The sequence below is a fragment of the Pan paniscus genome, chromosome 7 (assembly GCF_029289425.2).
Source record: "Pan paniscus chromosome 7, NHGRI_mPanPan1-v2.0_pri, whole genome shotgun sequence".
Lineage (NCBI taxonomy): Eukaryota > Metazoa > Chordata > Mammalia > Primates > Hominidae > Pan > Pan paniscus.
The window spans coordinates 84,260,460-84,272,997 of NC_073256.2; the positions used below are offsets into that span (position 1 = coordinate 84,260,460).

The 12,538-nt window shown below is 32.3% G+C and overlaps 1 protein-coding gene across 5 annotated transcripts in view; it reads left to right on the forward strand.

Moving 5' to 3' along the window:
- Positions 1-12,538, forward strand: part of C7H8orf34 (chromosome 7 C8orf34 homolog) — a 485,474-nt gene that overhangs the window by 198,264 nt on the left and 274,672 nt on the right. For all 5 annotated transcript variants that reach the window (XM_034966203.4, XM_034966201.4, XM_034966200.4 and 2 more), the window contains one exon: positions 2,219-2,385. In XM_034966203.4, coding sequence (XP_034822094.3) covers positions 2,219-2,385 — 167 coding nt within the window. The remainder of the gene's footprint in view (positions 1-2,218; positions 2,386-12,538) is intronic.

Consider the following 12,538-nt stretch of genomic DNA (forward strand, 5'->3'; position numbering starts at 1 on the left):
ATTACAAAATTACTTAAAAAGGGGTGCATTTTTACGACATCTTAGCAACAATCCTATTTCTGTTGGGAACCTAAATTGGGATAGAAGATAAAATTAAAATAAATATTGCCAACATGTGTATGTTTTCATATATTTGTTCTTATTTTTTCCCTCACCTTTTTACTTTTAAAAGTTTCAAACCACAGAATATTTAAAAGTAGTAATATCAAGATCCACATACCCTCCCCCTGTATTCACCAATGAACATTTTACCATCTTTATCTATGACCTATTATCTATATATCTATCATATATCATATTCTATTTTTTGCTGAACCATCTGAAAATAAATTACAGATTTTATAAAATGTTAATTCTGTTATTCTTCAGCGTGTATTTCTTAGGAATAAAGATATTTTCTTATGTACCCATAATATAATCATCATATCAAACCAATCCCACCATAAAGTTATCTAATGTAGAGTCCACTTTTAAATTTCTTCAATTTTTCCAGTAAAGTCCTTTATGGATTTTTGTATACTTGTTTATTTATTTTTTATCTAGCATCTAATAAAGGATCATGTGTGGAATCTAGTTGTCAAATCTTTTTAGTCTTCTATAATCTACAACAGTCCTCTGCCTTTTGTTTCTTTTTTATGACATTTACATTCTTGAAGACTATGGGCCAGTTATCTTGAAAAATTTCCCCCAATCCGCGTTTGTCTGATTGTTCTCTGATTAAATTCAGATTAGACATTTTTGGAAAAAAATTCTACATAGTTGATGGGATGTACTTTTTTATTATATCATATTAGGAAGTATATAATGTCAATTTGTCCAGTATTATTGGTGATGCTAAGTTTGATCACTTGGTTAAGGTGATGTCCACCAGATTTTTCCAGTGTAAAGGTATCAGTTGCCCTTTCTAATTAACAAGTCGTGTCACTTCTGCTTGGACAAGATGGCACAGACTAATTACTTTCTGCTGTCCCTCACTACATACCCCTATAAACCCTGAAATAAAGCAAGAGGAACCAAAAGAGAACTGTGAAAAGGGTAAATAGGAAGGTGGAATGGTTAGGAACCTGAGGGCTGGAGGAACAGCTTAGCAGCAGGGCTCCTTGCAATTCCACACTTAACAGAATAAGGAGCATTTCTTCGCTCCCAAAGTAGCAAGAGAAGGTGGCCCATGTAGGTTATTTCTTCCCCTGATTGAACAGTAGCTATACCAACAACACCAAGAGAAGCCAGAGACATAGGCCAGGGGAATTGACGATTCTCACTGGCAATACATGGTTAGGGGACATGCTTTCCTTCCCTGCCAGACTTGAGACTCCCTTTCTCCACTAAAGATGCTAGGAGAGCTGAGTGGCGACAATGAATCTACCTCAGAGGCAAGAAAGAATCTACTTCAAAACATCAGGAAGGAACACAGAAAAACAGAAAGAGCAGAAATATGGGTATATACAATGGACTATCCTCACGAGCTTTAGAAATGCTATTTAACTATTGAAACAGAAGTTATAGCACCATCTGATACTGAATAATATTTAAAAGTAGGGAAACTAAACGGTCCAAAATGGAAGTAAGGTATCTATACTTTACTCCAAGTGGTAAATGTTGATATTAATAAAACAGTCTGCTGAATGTGGTACAATATACATATACATATTGTAACAGGAAGATCAGTCACTAATAAAACTATACAAAGAGATAGACTCAAAAGCACTATAAATAAAAGCAAGACAATTCAATGAGGGAGAGAATAGTCTTTTTAAAAAGTGGCGTTCAGACGACTATATACACATATGCAAAAAAATTAAAGTCGAGTATTTTAAAACATCTTAATGTAATATTTTAAAATATTTATTCCATCGAATGTGTTTTCCTTAACATGAATTTGCTTTGTAAATCAGGGACTAATAATCTGGACTTTCTAGCTCTTCTTTAAAAATCAGAAAATTCATCGAGTAGACTTTAATTTCCATATGGCAACAATAGGTAGGAGTAAATTAGCACCTTCCCTCTTAAGTGAGCCAAATTTCAGTTTCCCCATACTCACTTGGGAATTCCTTAGTGAGGTACGGATGGGTGTCCAAGAAAGATGATATTTCCATTATCCTTGGGGAAAACTTTAGTAACATGTCCACATACGTGTGTAATAAAATAACCAAATGGAAATTTATCTGTAGATTTTCTTTACTTATCACAGCTAATTAACATTTAAATATTTCTTCAGCTTAAAGATGGAGCCTAAGAACAAAGGATTAAAACAGCAGCAACAGCAACATAAGAAACTCCTGGCCGCAATGCTCTCTCAAGATTCTTTTGAGTCCATCCACAGCCCTACCCCATCTGTAACAGAAGAAGATATTGATAATGAAGATGATGCAATGGAATTGCTGGGTAATTTTAAAAATTAATAATTTCTCATTTTCTTCTTTGACATTGTAAAAAAAACGTGTGGTGATTAAGAGATTTTAAAAGTTTTGAATAGCCTTGTCTTAGGGAAAAGAAACCATTTAGTACATATTTTATTTACATTAGACTCACATAAAGTTGCATGTAAGAACTAAATTGAAATACCCTAAGCATATGAATATTTATTAGACTGTATTTTGTGCTTTGTGTATGCTGCACTTTACCTTCTGACTACATAATGAAGCGTTATTCTGTGTGCAACTGTGATCAAAATTCAAGTCTGTCTGCTTTATTCTCTGATAATAATTGCCTTGTTTACATCTATTGTCTATAAAATATACCCAAAGTACATATTTCAGCCCTCACTCCAAAATGTCTACCTTTTATTTTGAGGATGCTTTAGAAAAATAGAATAAAGTTGAAAGGGGCAGATAGTAAATTCAGGTTTTATGTTTTCCGTAAATGACGGGAAAGTTTGCAGAGATTTCAAAGTTTCTTCAGGCCTGTTACTTTCATGAAACCTTATTAATCTTGTATATGTAGGATATCTTTTTATATTTTTTAATGTAGTATATGTATGTTTTTGCTTCATCAGAAATCTCTTCATATAAATTTTTAAACTGAACTTCTCTTTGGAACATCATTTTTCTGAAGAAAGAAAATGAAACGTTATTTCAGAGTGATCCACATATAAAACAATGAGTTTTGAAGTCAGTGGTATCAATTATTCTGTTAAAAATAAAGAGTATGATTTTCAAATACTTTATAACAATATGCTGTTGTATTTTATTTAGAAAGAGAATAAATAATATAATTATTTGAAAGCCTTAAACACGTTTTACATATAGAATATGGGATCTCAGAAAAATATAGGCCATTTTCTGAAGTTTTTGTTAAAAATGAGATTCCTTGGTTTTAAGTGTTTATGGCAGTAAAATACTATCATTATAAAAAATGATATATTGCTTATCATTTTTGCATAGGCCTACAAAGGTGTTATTTGGTCAATGGTGACAGGTTTGAAAGATGTTTTCTGATGCTGTAAAAACTGCATTCATGCTAGCATTAAGGAGATTGTATCATGGCGTTTTCATTACATGCTGTTGGTCCCTTCCAATTGGGTCTTTTCCTCACCTCCAAATCATTAACATGGCAGACGTGCCCTATGTGGCAGTGGTAGCTTCATTCAACAAACATTTACTGAGCACTTACTCTATGCTAAGCACTTGGCTGGGGTCTGGGAACATAAAAATAAAATCATTGTGATCTGTGTTTGAAGGAATTTTACGTTGTAATGTTCAAGATACAATACGTCACTACCTGTGCTACCTGCGCTAATTGGATGAAGCACACAGTTGTGTATAGGGGTTACACCTAAAGCAGAGGTAAGGGACAGTGACCCAGGAATGTTTCCTAGAGAAGCCGATTCCTCTGGCTAGTCCTGAAAAGCAAATAGATGTAAGCTCAGCAGGTGGGGTGTGGTCATTGTAGGTTTGCTCACATAGGTATGGGCTGTTTTGTGATTGTGCTTCATAACTACACCTGTAAAGGGTTCCTCTGCTTTGGACAGTAACAGGGAAGGGGCAAGTGAGATCCAGGGTTTCTTTCAGGAGATGCAGTTGTCCACTCCATGCTGGTACTCCCTAGATCTCAGCTGCCCTGACTGAAGGTTCTAGTCTCCCAAGCTGAAGACCGAGGATTGAGTCTTGGAGACTATCTAATGATGAGCAATTAATAACTAGTCCTCATTAATTCTTTTTTTAGACATTTTAGCCTGTGGTCTGAGCAAGTTTAATAATAAGAGATAGTTGAAGGTTTGGACTTTCTTCATGTAATTCCACATATCTCAGCACAGGTGGCAAGCAGTGTAATAATGTTGGTCTCTAGGTCATGAGATTATCCTCTTATAGCTTGGAATGTTACAAGTCCACTGGACTTTCCCTTAAAATAATGCCATATTCAATTTCTTGTTTTTGAAATGGATTCCAGCAAAATGTATGTGATTGTGTCTATTTCAGAAAAATACAAATGCTAAGTTCTTGGAAATTTATGTGAAATCTAATTTTATAGAGTTTATATAGAATCATTGTAAGATGCAATAGAGACATCTGGTATTTAAAATCTTTTTGAATCTACATTTTGTAGATGAGTGTGCTATAGCTTATGTGTTTGTAAATGTTTAACTTGTCTTTGTTATCTATACCAAGATATAACTTGCTGAAAAATATTTATTATGCATGGAAAGCACTCTGTAAACCTTGTGAAGTGATAAATAAGTGAAAGGTATAATTGTTAGTTGACATTAATATAAAAAAGGATTATTCTTCAATAAAATTGGTTGATTTGAAGGGAAAAAATCCTTTTAGTTGAACTAGTAGAAGTTAGTAATAACTATTGACTCTTGTTTTGTTTATTAAGGAAACTAGCATTGTTAATATATACTGATTAATATTTAATTATTCACAGTTGTTTAATTATATATTTGTGGATTTCTTTTCTAAATGTTTTAGGCATATGAAAATATTATAGTACAACACCTGTAATTTTTAAGTAGATCAAATATTTTCTGTAAGATTGCTTTAAATGCTCCTTATAAATTCACATTGCAAAAGTAACTTAATATGGAATTAACACTTGTCAGATAATAAAACAGCCAAACTTGTGAATTTTTAAGATATAATCATTTTAAGCACCTCTGAAATTGGTGCTGTAATTATAGAAGATATTGAGTAAAGTTGAGTAAAGTATCTGCCAAGTCATCTCATGCTCAAATATGAGATATTTTCAAATATTTTAGTACAAATATTTTAGTAATCATTCTGGCAATTAATGACCACTATGAAAAAAAGGTTATAGAAAATCTTCACATATTTTTTAAAATTAATAAAATAAATAATTTTCAAAAATGGAATGACAAGTTACAATGGTAGAATGAGAGATTTATTGCTGGGCATAGTGGCTTAAGCCTGTAATACCAGCACTTTGGGAGGCTGAGGTGGGTGGATTGCTTGAGCCCAGGAATTTGAGACCAGCCTGGGAAACACGACGAAACCTCGTCTATACAAAAAATACTTATATTAGTCGAGTGTGGTCGCATGCACCTATAGTCCCAGCTACTGGACTGAGTCTGGAAGGTTGAGTCTTCAGTGAGCTGTGGTCATGCCACTGTAGTCCAGCCTGGGTGACAGAGGGAGACCCTATCTCAAAAAAAAAAAAAAAAAAAAAAAAAAGAAGAGAAAGAAAAGATCTATAAAAATCCCTGTATATTTTACTACATTAATTATCAGAGAACATTTGAGGAACTTCATTAGTTTAAAAGATATTTCACCTTGGAAACGTGCCCATTTTTCTTACATTAGATGCATTTTCATCTTATTCTTGTTGAAAGGCGAATTTCAGTCATGTTTTTGATTATTCTCTTTATGATTGATATTCATTTAAAAATATCAGTATTATTTGAAAGATATAACTACTTTTCTTATACATTCTAATATGGGTATTACTATCCCATACAATTTGTAAAAGTTTATAAAAAATTTATTAAGCTTTCTCAGAATTGATGATGAGGCAAGTATATAAAAATCAAATTCCAAAGATGCTAAAAAGGAAAACAGTATTAATTATGTTTTATACTTTTTGGTCTTAGCCTATAATTATATAAAATCCAAAATCAAAAGTAAAATTACATTGCAACAAGGTGATTGCAAGTACATTTTATCTGTTTTAAAATGAATAATCAAGAACAAGTGTAATTATACTGGGATTCTTTGCTGAATATAGTCATTGAGTTTCTATTACCTCAATATGTTACCAAATTTTGTAAAATAAAAAACAATTTACTAGAAGGAGTTAATACATTAAGGTGATCATTTGACACTTTTTTTCTTATATTCTGATCAACCTTTATAAAGTAAATATTCACTATTTCTTCTGTTTTTTAAATTGGAGGCTTCTTAAAGAAGAATGTGCCCACATTGGCAAAATAAGAACAAGCGTTTTGCCTAATGAGAAATGAATGCTGTCACTGAATGATGTAAAATTTCTTTAAAAAGGAGAGAGAGGGAGCACTAAATGTTTAAAGAAAAATCTACCTACCTATCCATGTACTTATATTTTAATAAAGTATGTAAGATAATCTAAAACACAAGGGACTATACATAGAAACTCTTTTTATCTCTTTGTTTCTTTTGATCTTTTGAATATTGCTCATTGGAAGTAATCAGGATAACAGAAAAGTTATCACCTTAAAATGAATGTTCTTCATAAAAAAGATTATTCATAAGAAATCTAAGGACTTTCTTTTTATTTTCTTTTTTTTTTTTTTAAGAGATGAAGTCTTGCTTTGGCTAATGCAGTTTGTATCACTTTCTTATGTCCTCCTTCCTGATATATTTTATAGGAGCACTTGAAAAATGAGCTGCTTAGAGTAGAAAAAATCACATAAATTATAAAGTAATTCTAGAATAGACTTGAGAAAATGGTTTCTTTATGATTCATTTTCATCATATTATCATGTTAAAAAGCTTTATTTAGGATTCTTTCTTTGTTTTTGCTAAATGTGTCTCAGTCCCTTTTACTACCTTCTAGATTTACTTGTTTTGTGTTTAGAATTGTTTTGTTTTTCATACCCTTCATTCTTCACTTTTGTTTTTTTCAGCAAAATATCAAAACATTTGCAAATCATAGAGATTATCCTTTAAATAAATACAAATCTGCATGCCACCAAAATATATACATCATCCTATGTGATTTACTTTTATGGTGTTTAGTAAGAAATATTGCTTTATTTTCTTGTAAAAAATTTCCAGTGGTAAAAATAAATCAACATAGTAGAATAAATGTCAATAGTTTGAAAATGAAATCTAAACCCATAAACAAATTATTGACAAATGCCTTTTATCTCAATTATACACCTATTGGAAAATTTCTTTATAAGAGACAGCCATTTCCAATATATTTGTGAAAAGAGTTGTTTAAAACCTATTTATCACTTTGAATAAGTTCCACATTTTTTGACACATACCAATAATACAGAATAATATATTTTTTCTTGTTTATGTTATAGCTTTTCACTGAGTACCTTGCAAAGGCATGAGACACAGTGTGATTGGCATATGTGGTGGTGTTAGTGGTATATGGCCAAAGCACCAGCTTATACTCTAATGACCCAGGTCTAGACCTCATGCTACCTCTTGCTAATATTGTCCCCTCAGGTACAAGTAATTAATTGTAAAGTGCTGGTGACTACATATGACCTTCCTACTCAACAGGGATGTTGAGAGGATAAAAAAAAATGAGATATTTCTCTAAAGTGCTTTTTATTTTTTTCTTTTTGTCATGGCTAACAGGAATGTTTGACAAAAGACAATAGAATTTCTATACAAAACTTTTCTTCTAGATACATTTATATCCTTGAACCCAGATACATTTTGTATGCTACAGACAAAGGAAAAAAAAAGCTTTCTTTAGCTTTGGGAAGTTGCCTAAAAACAGCAAAAATGTATGTTTCCCACAACACAATAAAATTAAAGGCTTGAAAAGATAAGAGGTAAAGCTATATGTTTTTGCAAGCCAAAATGTTGGCTATACCAACACAAAGCACTAAATTTTTCATTTTTAACTTGGATATTAAAGCAAGGATAGATGATTTGGTTAAGGATGTATAGAAAATTATTCCACTGTCTTTCATTTTCCTCTGTGTAAATGTATAATTCCTAGGAGGAAAAGAAAAATGTTTTCTGCCTACATATGTATCTCTAGTAGCAAAAGTTGGGCTTAGGGTAGGAATAAGGTGGAGAGACAAGGAGATATAGAGAAATTAGAAATTTGTACTATATGTTTACATGCTTATGTAAATAAAATTATAAAAGTGTTGAAAATCTGTAAGCTTAAAAACTTCTTGAATTATATTTATAAATATGAAAATGTTTGAAGCAGCACAATTTGATGGTTTCACATTAATTCACTGTGTAAACAAACCTAAACTAAATTGAAAAGCAGTGTTACATATTATTAAGGTATTGTTGCTTTTGAAATAAACTTGCCCACTTCAAATGCTTTATAAAATGGTGATGCTATATTTCAAGATCATTTGTTTAGCCATAGTAATAATTTTCATCTAACTTGACTGAGTTTAAATTTTGTACTCTATTTAAAAGTCATTTGAAAGCAGTGCAAAATCATAACTTTATTGTAGTTTTATTCATGGTTGAAAATGTGCAAAGAAGTATAATTAATTCAGCAATTGGTTGCATTTTAACATGAAAACCAACAGATATTAAAGAAGCATTAAAACTCTTGATGAACTTATTAAAAATCGAATGTATAACTATAGGAATCCATTTAAATGTTCATATATCACAATATTCCCAACAACTTATTAAAATATCTCTAAATAGAAACCTTAAAATTATTGTAGTTGGCCAAGCACGGTGGCTCATGCCTGTAATCCCAGCACTTTGGGAGGCCGAGGCAGGTGGATCACCTGAGGTCAGGAGTTCGAGACCAGCCTGGCCAACATGGCAAAACCCCATCTCTACTAAAAATACAAAAAATTAGCCAGGCATGGTGGCACATGCCCCTAATCCCAGCTACTCGGGACACTGAGGCAGGAGAATCACTAGAACCTGGGAGGCAGAGGTTGCAGTGAGCCGAGATTATGCCATTGCACTCCACCCTGGGCAACAGAGTGAAACTCCGTCTAAAAAAAAAAAAAAAATTATTGAAGTTTAATACTAAATACATGTTAACGGAAGAGTGGGCACAAAACTTGTCAATTATTTTCAACATCTGAAAAATGGCAGCTTTTATGAGGTTTTATTCAAGTATTTTTAAAAAGAATATTATAAACACATTTTCAAAATCCCAAATGGTAAACTAGTCCTATGTGTGAATTATTTTTGAAATGAAAATCTTATGATTTTTCTTTTAAAAATGTCTTATGTTCAACAATTTCAGAGAGAAAATAATCATAACAATATTAAATATTTTTTAAAATTGCTCTGAAACTATTAAATAGAGGAGCGCTAAAGAACAAAATGGAAAAAATATAAGTGTTCTAATTAAGGTAAATCAAAATCTAGTGATTTTATTTTACTTTTCAATTTTTTGGTTTATGTCTGCAAAAGACAGTTGAAGGTCTTATTTTAATAAATGATGTATTTCTTATATCTAGTATGAACTTAAAATTTCATATACAATTTTATGTATTTATTTTTTATCTCTGGCACTTAATGACAGAAAAAATTTCATATATAGTTTTAATTTCTTTAAAACTTTTTCAAGAATTGTCAAAAGAGGATTTGTTGGATTAGCACTTTTTCACTTCTTAAGTGCTCTTATATGCTGTCATAGTTACTTTTTGATTACAGACATTTTGAGAGGACTCTGTATTTAAGGAGTTTAAAATAGAGGCCAGGAGCGGTGGCTCACTCCAGTAATCCCAGCACTTTGGGAGGCCAAGGCAGGGAGATCACAAGGTCAGAGTTTGAGACGAGCCTGGCCAATATGGTGAAACCCTGTCTCTACTATAAACACAAAAAAATTAGCCAGGCATGGTGGTGCATGCCTGTAATCCCAGCTACTCGGGAAGCTGAAGCAGGAGAATTGCTTGAACCCAGGAGGCGGAGGTTGCAGTGAGCCAAGATCGCGCCACTGCACTCCAGCCTGGGCGACAGAGCGAGACTGCGTCTCAAACAAAAAAAAGAAAAAAAAGAAAGAAAGAATTTAAAATAGAGTATTATTAATATGGTAAAACAAAGTTTAAATTAATTGCAGGAAATTAATTATATGGAAGAGAAAATAGCATAGTATTAGAAGTAATAATAGCGTGACCTTTGTATTCAGATAGCCCTTGTTTGAAGCTTCGCCACCGACCCTAATTATATGATTTAGGGAAAGTAACTTTCTTCCTTCAAGTATCAGTCCATTATCAGAAAAATGGAATTAATAACAATACTCATATCTTAGGGTTTCGTGAGGATGAAGTAAAATCATGCATGGAAGGTACTCAGTATATCTGATAAAGAATTAGAGCTAGTTCCAGGCATGCTGGCTCACACCTGTAATCCTAACACTTTAGGAGGCATAGGTGGGATGATTGCTTGAGTTCAGGAGTTCAGGACCAGCCTGGGCAGCATAGAGAGACTTCATATTTATTAAAAATTAAAAAAAAATTACTTAGGTGTGGTGGTGTACGTCTGTAGTCCCAGCTACTTGGGAAGCTGAGGGGAGAGGATCACTTGAGCCCAGGAGGTTGAGGCTGTGGTGAGCTATGATGGCACCACTGCACTCCAGCCTGGGCAATAGAGTGAGACTTTGTCTCAGAAAGAAAAAAAAAGAAGAATTAGAGATAGAGAAAAGACTTGTTACTATAATTCATATCATTTTAATACCAACGCCTCTCCTGTCTTTAGCATGTAAGTTTCGTGCATGTTATAAAGTAAGACCATAGAAGTTTGGCCTTAGGGGTTTAAATGCTTAGTCTTATCCTAAATATCTCAGTTAGAAATGCTCCACATAGTTAGAAATTATTTCAACAAGTACCATCTTCTTGATAGTTAAGTCTTACTTCTAATTTCTTCCCTTCTTTTAAAGATCACAGACAACTTTCTGAAAAGATCATGGCATAGAACTTGAATTTTCCCTAATGTGTTAGAATGAATCTTGGCCTATTCGCTTATTTAAAGACAGTACACTCATTATAAAAGAACATTATCATGTTCAAATTTTTCATATAGTTTGACTGAACCAATTATTTTAAACAATTTGAAATATTCAAGCTTTTTATTTAAAAAGTATCAAAAGGTAAAATGATATATCTGATTTTCTATTATATGTATATGCATTTGTTTTTGTTATTAGGTGGGTGCAAAAGAAATTGCAGTTTTGCCACTACTTTTAATGGCAATTACTTTTGCACCAACCTAATACAAGGTTACTTGTCTCCCTGATTTATAGTCATAGACACTCTGGGGTTTTCCTGTAGCATGGAAAAGATAGATGGTATTGGGCTTGTAGAAACGTACAACTTTATTGGCCCCCATGAATTCCAACTTATAGTGGGAATGGAATGTGCAGAATTCCAAGCCTGCCTCAAAGAAATAAACATTTTCCAAAGCTTATACAGGCTATACACTACCTTTGTATTACAATGCATTCTCTTATCTTCTCACAATACAGAGAATCCACATCTAATAATATAAGAAATATATCAAGAGATGTCAGGGAAAAGGGACAAAACTTTTCCTTTCTTTTCTTTTTTTCTCCCAGGTTACATCTGATTTGCTTATCTTTTCTTTATGGACTTTTTGGCATTTATGATCTGAAACTTTCACAGTTAGCGTTGGTAATATTTTGATACCATCTGAGTTCTACATCTTGGTGGCTGAGTTAAGGGCATCTTTTATAGAAAGTAGTTTAAGATAGGAAAGATATCTTTATTCATATATATAGTCTAAACACAAAAGGGCCAAGCAAGTTCTGTGCAACTCTATTTTGATAAGGAAAATTGAGAATGTGAGTGGAATTATTTTCCAAGATAAAGCTTTCAACTGAGAGATAGGAAGTCTTGAAAACATACATTTTATTTATTTATTTTTATAATCAGTCTCTGCTTATCTAAGAACATATGTTTTTTTAAAACCCACCAAAATCACAAAAGCATATTTCTTTTACAATAAGGTTTAGATTATTTGCTCATGGAGCTATTTCTTTTTCTGCCAAGTAGCAAACCTGATTGTTCCTTTAGAAAATGCCATTTTGTTTAAAATATACTCTCTAATCATAAAGAGTAATACCATCATACTGTACATATTTAAAAACTTACTCTTTATTTTCCAAGTTGTATTATTGCTTTCTCTAGTAAGCAGCAGTTTAAGTAATTTTTCCATAAACAAAGAAAACCAAGTGAGAAAAGCCATATATGGTCATTACTGATCTTAAAATTGTTTCAGGATCTTAATATTCTTAGTTCTTTCTGCCACTTCGATATTCAAATATGCATATTATTAACATGCTTTCGTGGTTTAATACCTTCCTAATAAGCAAAAAATTTTAGACATTTGAACAAAGAATGATGCTTTCTGAAAAAACTGTTGGCATTTGTAATTCAATATAGGCTAATTTCAGGGCCTTTTAA